Here is a 20,815-nt window from a genome sequence, read left to right on the forward strand (position 1 = left end):
TAGAAAACGTACTCTCATGCTTTTACTGTACATTATCTAGTATATATAGTATTTAGTAGCAAGGATGGTAGACGTATCCTAATTAAGCAGACGCATTTAAATGTGGCACACAATACAAGAAGTCTGTGGTTTATTTTTTTCCATTGTGCAAGTGGAGAAATACGTGCAGGAATGGTTAGATTTTGGCAGAGAAATAGGAGATAAGCTGAGGATTTTATTGCTGGTGATAGCACTAACAGTAATAATAAACAGTATTTCCAGGATTGCTTTATATTTTGACTATTGCTGTGGCTGTAAGCTGGTTGAATATTTGTGAGCATGCTTCCCAAAATCAGGACAGAAAGATACCTGCAAATATTTAAACTTCCTAACTGAAGTTTGTGAACACACAAACCTCAGACAAAAGCTGTACACAACTTTCACTCCATTTATCTAATAAATTCCTAAATGTTTAAAGACCTTACAAATATCACAGTTAGCAATCTCTGTGATTAACACAATCTTAAACCTGATATACAAAATACAGATATAAATACAAAGGCAACATAAAAAGTCTGGCTATAGGAAAACAGCAAAGTATATGTGGCTCAGGCTACCTTAAATCATCAAGTAGGCAGATTTTAATACTATTATAAAATTACAATCTATTATCCAACTCACAAGCAAATATTACTAGAATATTAAATGCTTGAATGACACAAATCATCACTGAAGACACTGAATTACACTTAACTAATCTCCTGTAAGAGTTAGCAATTTTCAGAGATGTCGTTTTTACATTTTTCTTCCATATTGGAAAGAAAATCTATGCTTCCATTCAAAAAATATTGCCACAAATAACAACATCCCTTACCAATCCATCAGGGTTCAACTGTAGCCTTCAAGATAAAAGAAAAACAAAGGGAGCACATTTAAGATATACTTCAACTACTGTCACATGGCAAACCAACACAAAATTAGTTTTGATTTCTATCACAACACAATGTCTGTTTTTAGAAATAATTCAAATAAAGCTCAGTAGTGTATTTAAACTTCAAGTTGATAACTATCACTAGCACTGCAGTAAAATAATTTCTTTAATATATGCATTCAGGGAATTTTTTACATCTCAAGATGCCTTCAGACATTGGACAACATATTAAAAATACATACTCATTGTATACAGCAAATCTTTAAATAATGAAATGTCATAGTGAAATGTAGCCAACATCCTGAAATCTACTCTATTTGCCCACCTGCTTGCCTGCAATCATGTAAATATTATATTAAAATACCCAAAATAAAATTACAGTTATCTTCTAGACACTGAATCTCTTCCAATTGCTAAACAACATTAAAGCAGGAGGTAATTGGTTTACAGTCATTTAATATGGGCCCTCATACTGCCTAAGTCCCAAATAACATCTCTCTTCTGCAAGATGATTGTCAAGAGTACCAACCTCAGAAATACCGAATGTAATAAAAAGCTTTCTTCAAATACACTTCACAGCACAGTATCTCACAATTAAAATTTTCTGACTAATCCACAGAGCAAAATACGAGACTTTCTTTATTCACAAAATCCTTAGTTTCTAACCAGTCAAATTAGCATTTCTTCAGTGGTCTTAGGCATTCTGTTTTCAGTGTAAGCTGGTGAATTCTTTCACAATACTTGAAAACTCAAATTGTCCTTCCAGTAATTTTGGCTCCTGCTGGGATATTTTCCATATCATAGCAAGGGTACTGACTACAGTTATTGAGTGTATGAACAAGGAAAAAAGTCATTAACAGTCACTACAGTAAATGGATTTACTATAGAGTACTATGATCAGGCTTGACACGAAGTCTGTAACTCATGGTACATACAGCAGAAATGCTCAATTTCACCCATTATTCCAGAAACAGTACTAGTTTAATTCGTACATTATTCAAAACAAGTCAAATGAATATCACAGAAGTGCTAAACTTTTAGTATCAATGAAAACTTTCGAAGTTATTTGAAATAAAAAGGTTGAAAAATGAAGTAGTGACCATAAGCACAAACCACTTGTTATATCTACATATACTGCCCATTCTAACATTAGGAAAAGGACTAAGAAAATAAAGCTCTCCCTACAAGTGGAGAGAGGAGGACTAATTTTAGTAGTATTTTAACAAGATACATGCAGAATAAGTGTAGTATTTAACAGTGAATGCCAATGAACAGAATTTGCCCACTTCTAATTTGTGTCATACAGAATTGCTCTGTACCTCACTGCACTCTCTGGAATGCTGAGCAGGCGACATAAGTCACTTGGTTACCACCAAAGAATTGTTATTTTAGATTTCATCAAACTTTAGAACGTGAAAAGGCAGGGCATGGCTTCAGTTCACGGATTTACTTATTTTTTTAGTACAGTTCACTCAGTGACTGTTAGGAACAGCCAGCCTGTAGGAACCTAGCAAATTGGCAATGTCTTTTCCCTCTTCTGCTTTCTCCCTGTTGCACGACATTATGTTGTCTTTCAGCTTTTTAACCAGGCATCCTCTATAAAAAAATTTTCTGGGACCCCATAGAGTATATAGACATTCTTATGGGAAAACCCCAATTCCTTCACGAGCATGGTGAAAATGGTTTTAAGCTTTGTGTTCTTAAACAATCACAAAGCAATGCAACAAACCCAGGGAAGCCATTAACAAGTCACAATCCAGTCAAATGGATTTACTTATTTTTTAGTACAGTTCACTTCAGTGACTGTTAGGAGTTTTATTTAACAGGCAGCCTGTAGGAACCTAGCAAATTGGCAATGTCTTTTCCCTCTTCTGCTTTCTCCCTATTGCACGATATTATGTTGTCTTTCAGCTTTTTAACCAGGCATCCTCTATAAAAAAATTTTTCGGGACCCCATAGAGTATATAGACATTCTTATGGGAAAACCCCAATTCCTTCACGAGCATAGTGAAGACGGTTATAAGCTTTGTGTTCTTAAACAATCACAAAGCAATGCAACAAACCCAGGGAAGCCATTAACAAGTCACAATCCAGTCAGATTATCTTGTTATAGCATGTTCTGCTTCATACAGGGGGAAAAAAAGGAAAGAAAAAAGGTGGGGGGAAAAACCAACAAGGAAAGCCTGTTAAAATTACTACTGACAAGAATAAATTTCAGAAGGGCCAGATTTTGTCTTTCCTTCTTTCACCATGCCTTACTGCTTCTTACTGTCCCACTCAAATGAGAGACACAATCCCTAACCATCCATTGTCCACAGAAACCGCAGATTAAAAGGGCTGTTTTCTATAGGGCCCATCTTCCAGTGCAAGAGTATATTTAGACTACACAATATTTGATTTGATCATTAATATATTAGATATATATTAGAGTATGGGCAATTAATTTATTAATTTAAAATGTGATACATCATTATCATTGGAAAATAATTTAATTATCACTATTATCAGCAGCAATGATTACGATCCGAGTAGTTATTTTTTTCATATAAAGGAACAATCTAAATGAAAATTAATAGCTTGAGCGATCTTGAGGAAAATCAAAGAGACGGAGTTAATATTTTACTACAGCTCCATATTTTAAAACTGCACTGGCAGAATCCAAGTGAGTGGATTATTAGGTCTCAGGGTAAATTCTCAACACATACATATGCAGATGTACCATGCTTCAGAAAAGGCTACGTTACATGTAGTTCATTATTGCATCTCTCCATTATAGAGGCTAAATATTTTAACTCCCTTATGACAAAAGTACAACTGACTTGTAAAATCAGCTACTACAATGTACACACCAGTATAATCAATTATGGTCATTTAGGCTGAAATACCACTTAACAGTAAGGCCAAACTAACAGATTTTTTGCAATTAAAAAAAAAAAGAAGAATAAATATATACTGATTTTGTTCCTATGGTGATGTTTGTGGTAGCTGTAATTTATAGTATTGTGTTTTAATACAAAATGCACATAACCATTTATTTTCTAGTTCTACATATTATACTCTCATGATTCTTCACAGTAATTTGTTGTGATTACTGGGTATTGAAAATTACTTTCTATAGCCTAGTAAATACAAATAAAAGAAATTAAGATTTAGGTTTCTAATAGAGCTCAGAGAAAATTAAACTTTAACTACAAATGTCACCTAGAAGCAAAAATATGCCCAGCTAACATAACAAACAGGAACTTCTTATTTCCATTAAGTACTTGGGTTTACTTTATCTGGCCATTTACTACCGTATATCAAAGTTTCATTAAAACCAAATAACATACTTTGCAGCAAGTTTATAGTTTTCCAAATCTTTCCTCAAACGCATATTCTCAGCTTCAAGTTGCTGGTTGCAGGTGTACGCAGCGGGAACCAATCCAGCATCTTTGACTGTGAACACACCTCTCTCTATGAATTCATACCTAGTAGAAAATAAAGGGAGAGAGATTTTATTCCAGTTTCCTTTTTCTCACTTCACTGATGTCTCCCTTCTCATGCTAACATTTACCTAAACTAGAATCACAAAGATATTTATAATCTCATTAACAATTAGTAACAAGTACTATCCTACCGCACTGTGTTCTATTTTACTGCTTTTCATTCTAAAATGTATTATTTTTCAGAAGTCAAAAGACATGTCCTGTGTAACACAGTACTTCAATTTAAACAATTGTTCTTTTCCTTCCTTTCTTCCAAATAGCCTAAATAAAAGCTTAAGTAAAAGACACATAAAAATATTCTTGTTCAAATGACATTCGTATATACTCACAGTACTTATAATCTCAGATGCTCAAATATATGCAAGATTTTTTAATATTTTTTTTTTTGGAGGACTCAAATAAGATGACACAGCTCTGGATAACCTGGATGGATAATACTATGAGCTATCTTCAACATGGAATACAGAGCTCACCTAGGGAAATGTCTTCATTCCTTCCTGTTTACTTATGTTGCCCTCTCCTTATTTCATTATATTAACCAATATTTACTTATTTTACCAGCCTCTGAGAAAACAGGATTCCATGTTATAAAAGCCTGAAGGGTGCTTTAGGTAAATTAGCGCACAGGCTAACGTGTATTTTGTGCAATGCAACAAACCCAGGGAAGCCATTAACAAGTCACAATCCAGTCAGATTATCTTGTTATAGCATGTTCTGCTTCATACAGGGGGAAAAAAAGGAAAGAAAAAAGGTGGGGGGAAAAACCAACAAGGAAAGCCTGTTAAAATTACTACTGACAAGAATAAATTTCAGAAGGGCCAGATTTTGTCTTTCCTTCTTTCACCATGCCTTACTGCTTCTTACTGTCCCACTCAAATGAGAGAAACAATCCCTAACCATCCATTGTCCACAGAAACCGCAGATTAAAAGGGCTGTTTTCTATAGGGCCCATCTTCCAGTGCAAGAGTATATTTAGACTACACAATATTTGATTTGATCATTAATATATTAGATATATATTAGAGTATGGGCAATTAATTTATTAATTTAAAATGTGATACATCATTATCATTGGAAAATAATTTAATTATCACTATTATCAGCTGTTTACTTAACTATTAGAGTATGGGCAATTAATTTATTAATTTAAAATGTGATACATCATTATCATTGGAAAATAATTTAATTATCACTATTATCAGCAGCAACGATTACGATCCGAGTAGTTATTTTTTCATATAAAGGAACAATCTAAATGAAAATTAATAGCTTGAGCGATCTTGAGGAAAATCAAAGAGACGGAGTTAATATTTTACTACAGCTCCATATTTTAAAACTGCACTGGCAGAATCCAAGTGAGTGGATTATTAGGTCTCAGGGTAAATTCTCAACACATACATATGCAGATGTACCATGCTTCAGAAAAGGCTACGTTACATGTAGTTCATTATTGCATCTCTCCATTATAGAGGCTAAATATTTTAACTCCCTTATGACAAAAGTACAACTGACTTGTAAAATCAGCTACTACAATGTACACACCAGTATAATCAATTATGGTCATTTAGGCTGAAATACCACTTAACAGTAAGGCCAAACTAACAGATTTTTTGCAATTAAAAAAAAAAAGAAGAATAAATATATACTGATTTTGTTCCTATGGTGATGTTTGTGGTAGCTGTAATTTATAGTATTGTGTTTTAATACAAAATGCACATAACCATTTATTTTCTAGTTCTACATATTATACTCTCATGATTCTTCACAGTAATTTGTTGTGATTACTGGGTATTGAAAATTACTTTCTATAGCCTAGTAAATACAAATAAAAGAAATTAAGATTTAGGTTTCTAATAGAGCTCAGAGAAAATTAAACTTTAACTACAAATGTCACCTAGAAGCAAAAATATGCCCAGCTAACATAACAAACAGGAACTTCTTATTTCCATTAAGTACTTGGGTTTACTTTATCTGGCCATTTACTACCGTATATCAAAGTTTCATTAAAACCAAATAACATACTTTGCAGCAAGTTTATAGTTTTCCAAATCTTTCCTCAAACGCATATTCTCAGCTTCAAGTTGCTGGTTGCAGGTGTACGCAGCGGGAACCAATCCAGCATCTTTGACTGTGAACACACCTCTCTCTATGAATTCATACCTAGTAGAAAATAAAGGGGGAGAGATTTTATTCCAGTTTCCTTTTTCTCACTTCACTGATGTCTCCCTTCTCATGCTAACATTTACCTAAACTAGAATCACAAAGATATTTATAATCTCATTAACAATTAGTAACAAGTACTATCCTACCGCACTGTGTTCTATTTTACTGCTTTTCATTCTAAAATGTATTATTTTTCAGAAGTCAAAAGACATGTCCTGTGTAACACAGTACTTCAATTTAAACAATTGTTCTTTTCCTTCCTTTCTTCCAAATAGCCTAAATAAAAGCTTAAGTAAAAGGCACATAAAAATATTCTTGTTCAAATGACATTCGTATATACTCACAGTACTTATAATCTCAGATGCTCAAATATATGCAAGATTTTTTAATATATTTTTTTTTTGGAGGACTCAAATAAGATGACACAGCTCTGGATAACCTGGATGGATAATACTATGAGCTATCTTCAACATGGAATACAGAGCTCACCTAGGGAAATGTCTTCATTCCTTCCTGTTTACTTATGTTGCCCTCTCCTTATTTCATTATATTAACCAATATTTACTTATTTTACCAGCCTCTGAGAAAACAGGATTCCATGTTATAAAAGCCTGAAGGGTGCTTTAGGTAAATTAGCGCACAGGCTAACGTGTATTTTGTGAAGTAAAAGGGAATCTGGAGCAGCATTAATGCTGTGTAGCAACCTAGGCATCTCAATAGCTCTGAGAAATGAAGTCTACTCAGTCAGTCTCATATCTTTTAGGACTATCCACCTTTTGGTAGGTTGTCAGTGAAGGCTAAGAACACTCTAACAGGCAATAAAAAAGACAAAGGTATTGGCGCTATTCATTTTAGGCTTAATTTAAAGGCATTTCAATACAGAGCAACTTAAAGTACCTAAGTATATGCTACATTTAAAAAAAAAAATTAAAAAAAAAAAAAAAGAGTGGTGATATTAGAACCGATTCAGAAAAGCTAAATTTGATCAAAAAAAAAAACGACCAGAAGACAAATGCTTTTGCATAATCATGCTTGCTCCAGGAATAAGCTATCAGTATTTTCTAAACTATTTCCAGAGACATCAGGATTCAAGTCTACATACACGAGTGTGAGATACTTCCGCGCAAGTAGACATCATAGAGGTGATTCCAGAATCCAGTACATGTTTGCACAAACACCTATTTATCCCAAAAGACCTTCAGTTGGTGTCAACTTTTACAGACCTACTAAAGACATTGTGGACAATTGGAGCCATGATATCAGTTCAGCAGAAGTTCAATGGAGCTTTAAGTAATTTATATCAGACAAAGACTACAGGCTCACATTCTTCCCTGCAGCTGGAAGATGTTCCAGATGGGAACACACTAGAAAGAATAATATGAACATTATTTGCCTTTTCCAGGGAAAAATATATTGAATTTGTACTATTTTTTTTCCCCCGATTAATGAAGGAACTATGAAAAGAACAGCTTGAGATAAAAATTATACTAAATGCTATCTCCTGCAGTTGGACACAAGCAGCAGATTTGAAACTTGAAGACAGTAAGCACAGCATTCCTAGATTGATAAAGCGTGCTGCAGAAACAAAAAGTGTTTATAGAAGAAGGTATTCTTACTTGACAAGCAATTTTTACTTAACACCCTCCAAAAAATTGAAGGGAGCGTTCGAAACCTATGTCCAAATGACCTCCTACGCTCAGCTACTTACCTGCAGTCTGTGGATACCTCTAGAAATGCTCTTACCTATGAATTAAGCTGTCACACATTCACCACCAGTAAATGAAAGGTTTTTGAAAAGTTAAATGAACACATCCAAAGCAAAATTAATCCAATCATCACTTCATTCTCTTAAGCAAATTACAGCACCAACAGGCTTTAATAGTAAGGAAGAAGCTTAGTAATTTTCTTTTTTTTTTTTCTAATTTTTTTTCTTACTTCAAATAAACACTGACTGAGAAGCTTAGTAATTTTCTTCTGTCTTTCTTTTTTTTTTCCCTCTTTGTTTTTTTTCTTACTTCAAATAAACACTGACTGATGATCAGGTCCTATTCCTATTGGAAATATGGAAAATAAGGGCACTTTTCCTTGCAAATGATCACAATTCTACAAGCTCCTCTACTTGCCAGAAAACATTCTCCACTGAGTCCCCTAACTGCACCTCATGAAACCCATCAAATTTCTGCACGAAGACACATCAAACATGGATAATTGATGAAATTAGCCTCCAGCAGAGCTAACAACTCTGAAAGACAATTTTAACGAAATACAATTAATACCAATAAATTCACTATACCCTTGTCTAAGAAAACTACTTAAAATGAAGGCTTTTGTGCATGTAATAGAAATGGAATAGAAAACCAGACAACAAAATTCCATTGTGAACTTTCATTATCTCTCATCACCCTAGTCCTGTAAAACTTATAGAACTTCTACATCCCTAACCAACTGCCAAATAGCTATTGTTCTCACTTCTTTCCATCAGAGAACTGTGATGCAAATTAGTTAGTTCCATGCACACACAAGCGAAGCCTTTCAGAAGAATCAAGTTATTATTCTTGAATCACTATTTAAAATTAACCAAGAATCTGGAAACCTAAGGAACAGATGGTCAACTACGATTTTATGATCAAAGCCCAGTGCAGACTGACTAAAAAGAATACATTATTACTATATGCATCACATTGAAATCAACTTTGTAAAAGTTTTAAAGGAATCAGCTGCGGAGAGGCCCTGGAATAAACTACTATGTAGCTCAGGATAATCCTTTACCAAGCGGTAACTCACCTAGAGATGCATTCAGGGACTAAAATATCAACTTTTAGCTTTTACAAGAACTTCTTACTGAAAATTATAATTCCAATTGATAACCTCTTAAACAGTTTCAACAGAAGGCTAAAAAAGAAATGAGCACAGAGAAGTAAATCACCTTTTCTCCCTAGCATACTCCTCCTCTGTTATGGTATATAAGTAGAAAATTTATATTACTGTGTTATGCTTGTTCTGTAGGCAAGAAAGTAGGTACATCCATGTGGCTTTTTGCAAATCAAACTTGAGGTTACTTCACTTGTGTTCTGAGCTAGTTCTGATACTATCTGATTTTGTGTTACACTGACCTTGTTTCTCTCAGGATTTCTGAACTTAGAGCACAAGAGACATTAATGTGACCACACTACATCAACTGTATCTGGTTTTGTGTTACACTGCCCTTGTTTCTCTCGGGATTTATGAATTTAGAGCACAAGAGACATTAATGTGACCACATGACTTCCAGGCCAAAGAGAACAGAGAGCAGAGGAAACAGGTCTGTGTGAAATAAACAGACTGTTTCCACTGTCTTCAGGGAGTTGTGACATGGAGGATTACCACCTATATCCATTTTCTCCATTCTGCCAAAAAGATTTTTTTTGCAATAATTCTACATTTGCCCTCAAAGAAAATATAGTAGTTTTGTTGCATGTGCTCTGTTATGCACAACCCAAGCAATCTTTTCAAGGCGTACACAAGACAGACTTGGCTTTTAACCTTGTTTCATCATGTAAGTTTATTCATAGTTTTAGCCACATCAAAAAGAAAAGAATTTTCAATTCATGTTTCCATAATTAGTCTGCAGCTCTTCTTTTACTCACATGCTGAACCCCTGCCAGGTCTCTAGGAACATTTAGTCAGAGATTACCAGCCCAATGAGTGTACTAATCACAGCCATAGCTCCGTGCATATGTGTGAACAGCAAATGATTCATCTGCTCATCAGACTGGCAACATGCTGCCAGAAGCAGGGAGCTCTTTGGGATTAGGAGGTATAGACTGTCAGATGCATGAATTTACAGTTGATCAGCCCTTGCACTTCACGCTCTCAAGCTGTCAATCCACTATCTTCAATAAGCAACAAGAGAACTATAAAGTCCTTTATATCAAAGGAATAGAAAATTTAATGGGTAAATAAGATATTCTAAAAATCATTTAAGTCCAATTTTAAGTTTTCTTAAAGTATAATTGAAGGAAAAAAGTGTATGTACAAAATCACTACAAGTGTGATAAAATTATTCCTTACATCAAAGAAAAAGAGGGGGTTTGGCTTAAAATAAAACATAATCACATCCTGACATTTTATAAAGCTGGAGAGAATAACAGAATGTTTTCTCAAACTCTGAAATAAACAGATAATTTGGTCCAAATTAAGTGACCTTTAGATCTCAGACAGACAATTATTTCAAAGCAAGCCTTTTGATAAATTTTCTCTACGTTAATTAATTTTTCATTTTAAATTCCATTAGTACTTGATCACCACAGCATGAGAGTAAGAGCACCGTCCCAATACATAATGAGGAACCTGAGTACACTAATCTGCTCTCACTGTCATTAATATTGTAAATTATCTATTTCAAACCAACATGAAACATTTTGAAATAAGGTATTAATGCAGAAAAAGTCTCAATACAGTAAGATTAGATCCTGACATGCTGAGCTCATTTGTAATGCTACTGGAATTAAAATTATTACTTAGGAAAAAAAATATATGTACAGCTAAGGATTTACAAGATAAGGCCTGCTAAGACCTGCTCTAGCTCTGTTAAAAAGCAATCTGAATTTTGCCACTGATATAAATTCGAACTCTAAGTGCTTCAAAGAAAGCTGTAGTTTCATAAAAAGGTCACTATTTATATCTGTCTAGCATTAATTATCTTTTTCCATAAAAACTGTTAAACTTCTTCAAACTTAATACTATTCATATCAAAATATATGCACAGCTAAGGATTTACAAGATAAGGCCTGCTAAAACCTGCTCTAGCTCTGTTAAAAAGCAATCTGAATTTTGCCACTGATATAAATTCGAACTCTAAGTGCTTCAAAGAAAGCTGTAGTTTCATAAAAAGGTCACTATTTATATCTGTCTAGCATTAATTATCCTTTTCCATAAAAACTGTTAAACTTCTTCAAACTTAATACTATTCATATCAGTTCTTTTGTTCAAAAACAATACAGAACTATAGTGCTACTTCTCTAAGGAACCATTTAAGTTACAGTTACGCTATCAAAAACCAGATCATTATTAATTCCAAAAGCAATGCCTGACTAGTGAGCTCTATACTAGTAAGACCACAGCCTTGCAAATGACAGCAATCATCCCCCATTAGTGAGCATTTCTGAGAAAATTTAAAAGCTTCAAGGCTTTTGTGGGGAAAAAATAAGATGTTTCTAACTTTTCAAATTTACTCATTTTCAGATTAAACAATTTCAAAAGACCTTATTAAAAAAATCTCTGAATGGCTCATGTTTAAAGACTGTCTACAAGGTAATTCAAAGAGAGGTGTTTCCACTTCTCAGAATCTTCCCAATGTAATTTGTAGATTTAAAGCAAGCTTGTAACTGAAAGTGTTTTAATAGAACTTCAAGACAAGCATCATCTTTTGCTCCAAAATAATTCAGCTCTCCTCTCAAGCTTTGTAGCATTCCTGGCACATAATTCTTAATTAATACTCAACAAAAGTATATATCCTGGGGGATTCCATATATGAAGAGAGTGGCTGAGGAAGTGGAGCATTTAGACAAAGCTGCATGTTTAAACTTTTGCACAAAGTCTGGACAAAATCCCTACAACCTATAAAAGACGTGAAAAAGAAGAGAGCAACAGCTCAAGAGTTCACACTTCTGATTACTATATGAATTAAATTTTGAAAAGAAAACACCAAACCTATCATACTACTTTGATTGCTGTACCAAAAATCAACAAGCACCAAAAATTTTGATTAGTCTACTTAAAATACAAGGCAGCTACGAAGAACACCCAAACCTGCCCAAACAATCAAGGTGCAAATACTATAGCATACTACAAAATATTCAGTTTTTATGCAGGCATCCACATTCTGGAAAGCAAAAATATAACAAACCCACATGGTTTCTAAGCACTGCACTGCTGAAATGAAATGCTGATCATTTTTCATTGGACTCATTTGATCCATTGATGACTTCTTCAGTGTAGCTGGTTTCTAGTTTTCATTGGTAGTCAGTGGAGAGAGGAATATACTTGAAAAAACCCTAATTGAGTTCATTTTGTCTTAAAGGAGATGGCTTAAACAACTCAGGTGAGCTGCATCCTGAAAATGAGCGTTTCTCTTCACTGGTCACAGAAGCAGCCTAACGTGATCACTTCAGGCTCGTAAATGTCTAGAGTTAGGTGAAATGCATACAGTGCTTCAAAGGTACCCATTTAGGAGCTCCCTGGAGTCAGCTTTCTTGAAAGTCTGTCCTTAAAACAACAGTTTGTGTCCTTGTTCTCAACATGAATATATTTATTTGGTAAAACACCGTGTACTTAAGAACAATTTGTACTCAGAAGAGTTTTCTGGAAATATATCCTGAAATCCTGTAAATATTTGAATCCTGAGCATCTACTTCCCAATTCTCAAAGTAAGACGGTCACTTAAAGTATTTTACCATTCAGTTTGGAAGCAGTCAAGGGTTCTGGACATTCCCAATCTGACCAGGAAATTGCAGAAGAAGTCATCCATCGTTTCAGGTGTTTCAGACACTGATTTCTCAGAAGTCAGAACTGATTGCAAAGCCTGAAATTAAAATTTGATAATTGTTATTAAACCTGTAAGAGAAAAGTAATTATGTTACCTTCTATTCCTGAGGTCATCTGAAGTCACACATCTACTGGAGTACAGCTGAATGTTTCCCTTGTCTTTATTGATCACACCTGTAAGCACTGATCCTTCTCATGTCAAGATCCATGAAAGGTTACAGAGAATTAACTCAAAAATCACCTGATTGAAGCAAGTATTCTGAACCTGACATACTCTTACATGGACTTGAAACTATTTCAGCTGATTGACTATCTTGTATCTCTGACCAGAGAGAAAATATTAGTTCTCATACTCCTGCACCCTTCAGCACTACTGATAAGAAAAATCAGTACTTTATCTAATGAAAAATGCTTAAGTCCAAGGTGGTAGAAAAATGCCTTATGTTCTTTTTGTAATGATGCATGCAATGGAGAGACTGAAAGAACTGCATCTCCATCATTACATCTCTTACGAAGTCTCACAAAGATCAATTCTACCTCTTCTCCTCAACATCCATATGCAGACACTGAACCAAGCTGCCAGACAACATTGCTACAAGCGTTAGCACAATGCAGATGGTGCAACAAGGCTTCATATTGCAGCTCCTCCAGTGCCATCAAAGATAGACAGCTATTCAGATAAGATCAGCTCATGGGTCAAGCACAGTTGCCAAAAGCAGAATCAAAACAAAACAGAGCAATCATACTACAGAGAGAGAGAGAAAAAAAAAAAAATCCCTTTCACAGCTTTTTGTTGCAATGCAAATTTTTTTCCTTCACCCAATCCCATCCAGCCCACTCAGAGCATAGCTTGATATTAAGCTCCCCGAGAGAGATTTCAAGATGCAGGGACGATGAATAAAATAAAATATAACCCAGTCTGTGACTATCCACCCCTCCCCTGGCAAAATACATTTAAAGATAACCACATGAGAGAGACTACTGCAACTTGGCAGCCAAAGAAATGGCCTTAATTCATTCAGACTTCAAATGGATTACAGTGACTTGACATATCTAAATGTGAAGCTCTCAGCATCTGGAAACTCCACACAGGGCACAATGCTACAATATCCTTAACAACACAGGCTACTAAGACAGATACTGCACTACACACGCCTGCCTCCTGGTGAAAGCATGACAGAAAAAATCTGAGCTTGACAACCATCACTTGAAAGAAACTCAGATTCTATGATAACATGCGCTACATATTAAAAATAATAATAAAATACCAGTGTAGTGAACTGATGAGAAGTAGAAACAGCTTCCACAGATGCCTACCTTCTTTTCATTTCAATACTAAGGAAACTGAAAAAAACATTCCAGTGAGATATTCATCAAGACACGCTAAAGGCTGTGACTGCAAATTATTTTTTCTATCCATTTAAAAAAAAGAATCTGCAGGCCAGGGATTTTTGATAACTCCATCCATTTATGGCTTATTCACGTCCTTAGTGGGAGCTCTATTAACATGACTGCATACGTTACCTGGACACAAAGGCATTTCTCTTGATAAAATAAAAACAGCAGGAAAAGCTCATAGCCATTTTGTATAATACAGAAAATGTTGTGTTCAATCCAAGCAACCTACCTAATATAAACAGAAAGAAATGTACATGTACCATCAAGGCCATGTAACGCTCTATTATAAATAATACAATATGCCAAATGCAATGTAATATTTAGCATATTTTCATTACCAGAGATACAGTGCATCAGACAGGTCTATTTTCTAATTGTGGTAAGACAAGAACCAAAGAGAGCTCATCTGTAGACATGCAGCTGCATCCCTTTTCTTGCTTCTTTTCTTTCTTTATTCTAAGTGAGGCAAATGTCTAATATTGTTGCTTGTAGCTTCCCAAACACATCTATAAAGGCACTCTTCGGAAGAAATGACACTGTTTGATTCCCTTAATAAATGGAAATATGATAGGAATTCATGTCATCCGTGCAGAGGAGAATTTATTAGCTAGATACTAGCACTGAGAATCATTTCAGGAACTGACGCCCGAGCAGGGAACAATATAGGGAAAAATGAATGCAGTCTAACAGGCAAGGTACTGGAACAGGGCCTCAGGAAACCACAATTAAATTCCCAGCTCTCCTGAAGACTTTGTGAGTCTTTAGGCTGACCACTTTCTTTAACTTCATCTTAACCTTGGATGACTACCCACAGAATGGCACTAACAGTAATTTTTTGTATATAGTTACCTATTTAGAAATGAGCAAGATACAATCTACTAATTGATGCAGTACAGACACCCTATAGTAGCTATATAGACAACATCTTATTAAAGGATTCTGAGCATTAAGTCAAAATAAACAAGCTAAATACTTGCTTTGTTAAATATATCTTGGTTAAGTTTTTTGAATTAAAATCTTCAAAAAATTTAAGTCTAAGGGTGGCAAATATGGTCAGGAAAGTAAGTTAACTGCTACAACCATAAATTTAAGGACTTCTTTCTTCCTTGCACAGAAATTTTTGCGATATTGTAAATTAACACCAAATAAATTAATATTTTCTCTGGAAAACAAAATGAGATGTTCTTGGTTGAGATATTGTAGATTAACACCAAATAATAATTTCTCTGGAAAACAAAATGAGATGTTCTTGCAAAACTTGTTGAACTAACAAAAAATAAAGAGGTAATTCAAAGATTTTTAACATAGTCAAACAAATCAGATCTACCTAAAATATAAGGTTAATAAAAGGCATGTGACTTCAGATTATCATTAGGGATATTAAGAAAATTAATATATTGAAATTGAAGTGTAATAGCTGTAACTGCTAAAGAAAGTAATTCAGGCAGCTTTCTTTTGTGATAAAATATAAGGTTAATAAAGGGCAATGTGACTTCAGATTATCATTTGGGATATTAAGAAAATTAAGATCTTGAAATTGAAGTGTAATAGCTGTAACTACTCAAGAAAGTAATTCAGGCAGCTTTCTTTTGTGCGTGGTTTTCCAGAAGTTCTGTATCCTTTTCCTAGGATCCTTATCAGCTGAATTTTTTATTTTAAATGCAAAATATTCTATTGTTTTAAAATACTTTATGATACTTTACACTGTCTCAAAACAAGGACAACGGGAAAAAAAAAATCATGTCCATGAAAGGACAGATGATGACTAGAATGGGAACTGCCAGCAGAATCACTGCTATCCAAAGCACGTGTTGCCCAGCACAGCTGTATTTTCAATCAGCTGCCATTTCACCACCAGACTACGGGAAACGATATTTAGAAATTAGAGCTCCATCACCCTCATTTCCCTGTTGGGATCCAAACAAAAACATGAATTGTAACTGTTGAAGGAGCCTCACCCAGCTCCTTAAAGACCAGTAGTTTCACTGCATGCAGAGGTCCAGAAGGAAAGCAAACATGTCTCAATATCCCTTTTTTTTAAGGTGCATAGCACCATATCTCTTTTGCTTATGTTTGCTCTTCTTCATTTAGTAATTAGTGTTAATTACTTTGGAAGTAAGTTTGAAAATAAGTATTTTTCTTAGATTTTCCTCGTTATACTTGACCTTTTTAACAGAGCGTAAAAGACACTGTAGTTACTCAGTTTAGAAACTGTGGATATTTATAGTATCTGCATTTGGCGAACCACTTAAATATTTTTGTACGCTCACTTTATATGTGCCTTCTCTAAATAATTTCTTTCCTTTAACAAACAGATTTGCATCTTGTATTGAAATGCAATCTTTAATATGGGATTAGGTATACAAGTTACTATGACCAGCAAATATGCACAATCACTTAAAACTCTATCACAGATTAGCTATTCCAGGATAAGGCTGTTACCTAATTTAACCCATTTTAGCCAAGATTAGAAACTAAAAATTGAAAAAGCGTAGCAATTATTTTTCACTTGAAGACTGACTTTTACTATGCTTCTTCCCTCAGAGTTTGGATACTGATTCAATATTAATTCACAGGAAACAATGCTTCTAACTTGGGTCATTCAAAGCATCCACTGCAGCACTTGGTTTTTCCAGTGAATTAGCATCAAACAATCTAGTCAACTGAGCCTCACAAAATATACAGTAAATTGTTACGAAAGCTGTCAAGGAACTATCAAGTGTATTAAAACATCTTCTATTCATGTCTTTCTGTCTAAAGACTGAAAATATTATTTCCATTTCAAAATTATGGAAAAATATGAAGCCTCCAAATAATGAGTCAAGAAGCAAGAAGGCAGATATCTATTAGCATAAGAACAAAATCCAAGAGAATCTGAGTTTCCTACCAGTCAAAGTTCAATCAACAAAGAGGCAAAAGGTTACTTAATTACAGCACTGTCAAAAGATCAATAGATTAAGAATATCCTTCCTTGTTTCACTTTATTCGAATGTCAACTCACACAGTAAAACAGACATAACTTGGGTATCCCTAAAGAATATTCAGAATTTCCACTACTTGGTTAGCATCAAGTATGTTCAGTCTTAAAATCTTATGCTACCTTTCTCTTCATTTTCAGGTATATTCAGTTTCTAAACACAGAAGACTCCAGTATTGTCAGTCTTCATTCAAAGTTTGATCTAAAATACAAAACTGGTCTGTTGATATGAACTAGAAAAATGCACATTTTTCCTCCATTTTGATGTTAAGAATGATTCACATAGTTATATCATTTCATTCTTAATCATTTGCTTTTGCAAACCAAAGACTATGATGAGAGCTTACTGATGAGGCCATAAGATAATGGCAATATTAGAAACACAGCAGGGACAAACACTTTTCCATTAGATTGTTATAAGCAAGTAAATTCAGGTAAATCGTATTTTGGAAAATGCAACATAACAACGCTATTGTGTAACTCTATTACATGGCTGTTTTGAAATCAAACTGTAAGAAGTGTCAAAAACTAATGGTGTGAAATTATTGATCATTTCATTAATATTTTGATTTAACATAGTGTAACAGCCTATTCTTGGTTTTTCAATACATCTGTCCTGGTTTGGGCAAGCCCGGCCACTGAAGTGAACAGCAAATGGTCTCCCCAAGGCAGATGAACAGACGGAGTCCTCCTCAGGTGGTCACCACTAAAGAAAGAGAGGTGGACCCTTTGATCCCTCAGCTTTTATACTGAGCATGATGCAGATGGGATCGAACACCCTGCTGGCCACTTTTGGGTCACTTCTCCTGTCCCCTCCTCCCTGCAGGTGCCACTCCTCTATGCTTTTCTGCTTCCGACCCTCCAACGGGGTGTATCACAAAATTAGCCGGCCTTGGTTGTTACAGCATTAAGTATAAGCAAGAGCCTCTCTGCATACCATTCCTTGGCCTAATTATAAATAATCAGGTCCTAGCTCTCAGAGAGAGAACAGTGTCTCCACATTATGCTGTTAATTTCAGAGAGTTCAGTTAGTTAGAAGAGCCTTAGCTGAAAATTAAAATTACTGAACAGAAAATTGGTTCCGTTTTAACTCAAACCACACTATCTATAATGTTTTTTAGCAGAGTACAAGCTTCTGGGGGTCTTAAGCATATGCAGTGTCTTTCCTGTGTTAGGGATCACACTCTCATTCAATCTACTCAGATAAAGAAACAAACCCTAAAATACTGATGTGTTTTCATAACATTAATACGTTTTAAATAATCTTTCTTACATGTATTTGCAATATCAGGTTGTTTATGGAACATAAAACGAAAAAAAGTTGAAGGAAGATGAAACCCAGGAAACACAAGTTGCCTTTTCCACTGTAGCATGTTTACCCCTAGAAAGTTCTAAAAAAATAAGAGACAATCTTTTGCACACAAACATTTCATAATTAAAGTAAATTACAATGTGCAAATTTTAAGCCACTAATGCCAATTGAACTACAAAGTCTTAGAATGTTTAGGAGGTTCTTACTAAAATTTGGGCATCTTCAGCCTGCTCTTGAATAGTCTGCAAAGCCTTCGTCAGATCCTCATCATCTTCCTGAAGACTAAATTCATCATCTTCTGGAACCTAAATGAAATGATTTAAAGCTAGGTATCAACATATTTTATACATCTTTCCACTCCCAAGAAAACTATTGAAAATAATCTCGTTCTTGTTAAAATAATATTTTGCCATATTTAAAGAGAATTTATATTACCGAAATATTTATTTTAAACTGAAATATCTAAATAGAAATACCTGTGTCTTCAAAAAAGTATTTAACATAAAAATAAAAGTGAAACATAACAAATCAACTACACTAAATCTTCTCTTGAAAAATAAAGAGATGCCTAACATCATCACACTTTACAAAAAAGAGTTTCATGTCATTTCTCCTAGGATGTTTTTGTGGCTGATGAAGTAAAATAAACATATATCAGAAGATTATCCATTTAGTAAATTACCTCTTCATACTGATAATCATCTTTAGAGTCGTCTGTTAGGGTAAATTCTGCAGATTTTGTTAAGTCTGAAACAGCTGGTGAATGTGATGAGTTCCAACTTGAACAAAAAAGTATCACAAAACAAGCACCGATAAATCTGTTATCACCACCTTCGCCCTTCTTTATGACACAAGACTCTGCACTTTCAAGGCTTCTTTCACCCTTTGGGTGAACATGCCCAGCTCTAGTGAAAATTAAGTACACAGACTCAAAGTTTTCATAGCAGCTTAAACACCATTAAAATATACCTCATCAGATCTGTTGAAGTTAGAAGTCAAACACTGTTCTGAATTAAACAGTATCTAAATTCTGCTCTCACCCACACAATCATCAGTTTTCATAGGGGTCTTACTGTACTGATACTTCTACAGACTTTATGCTTTTAAGCATAACTAACTTCATGCTCTCAGAAAATGGCTTTTTTTTTATCAAATTCAGATGTGCAAGTTCAAACTCAAGCATCTGAGATCAAACACTGAGTACCAGAAGACCATTTACTGAAACTGATACAAAAACCTTAATAATTGCGGCACAATCACAACAAAAAGATAAGGAACTTTCAAAATGTAAAAATTCATTTGGTGATTATCTACAGTTCTTCCAAATGCTTTGGAGCCAAACTTTTCATTAAAAATAACTACAAAGGGTGTAAAATGAAACCCAAATAAACATTTTTCATCCACTAGCCTCACAGCCCACAAAAGTATAACAAAAATATTTTTAGCAAGATGGTCTGTGGGAAATCAGTTAGCCTATAAATTACCCGTGTAAATAAACCAGAACTTAACCTCCGAAAAAAGCTGGCAATTCAGACTTCACATACTTCAAATTTAAATGGTAACTTAAACATATAAAAAGAAAAAAAAAAGCCAACATGATTTTCCAGCTTTGCATGAAGTTTCCCAAGCCTGAATTATTCTCCTTAAAAACAGACCTTTTGCTACAGTTCTCACAGTACAATATGTACATGTAAAAGTATCATCTGCATTCAAGACCCCAGCATCACAGCATTAACAAAAGTAGTTAAATTGTAAGCCTCTGGAAAGCTAACAGCTGAAGATCATGTCCCAACAAAGGACCCTCATCTGTTTTAGAGATGTGAGGTTTGAGAGAAAAGTTGGAGAGATTTCGTTTTCTATTGTAAACCAAAAAACCAAACAGGGAAGTCATTGAGTGAATAAAGGCATAATTTTCAGTAATCAAAGCACATCTGTGTACCTCCAACTGTCCAATTAAACTACATGTTTACTATAAAAATTGCATATATAAATAGGTAGCTAGCATGAATGCTTCTTAAGAACCTCCTATCTAGGCTTAGTAGATG

General features: G+C 34.5%; 1 protein-coding gene across 1 annotated transcript in view; it reads right to left on the reverse strand.

Annotated features, from left to right (window-relative positions):
- SPAG16 (sperm associated antigen 16) overlaps positions 1-19,893 on the reverse strand; it is a 390,713-nt gene extending 370,820 nt beyond the window's left edge. The window contains 5 exon segments of the mRNA XM_014951951.1: positions 6,418-6,555; positions 12,993-13,120; positions 18,977-19,075; positions 19,453-19,549; positions 19,889-19,893. Coding sequence (XP_014807437.1) covers positions 6,418-6,555; positions 12,993-13,120; positions 18,977-19,075; positions 19,453-19,549; positions 19,889-19,893 — 467 coding nt within the window.
- Positions 19,894-20,815: the final 922 nt, after the last annotated feature.

Source organism: Calidris pugnax, unplaced genomic scaffold (assembly GCF_001431845.1).
Source record: "Calidris pugnax isolate Ruff unplaced genomic scaffold, ASM143184v1 scaffold179, whole genome shotgun sequence".
Taxonomy (NCBI): domain Eukaryota; kingdom Metazoa; phylum Chordata; class Aves; order Charadriiformes; family Scolopacidae; genus Calidris; species Calidris pugnax.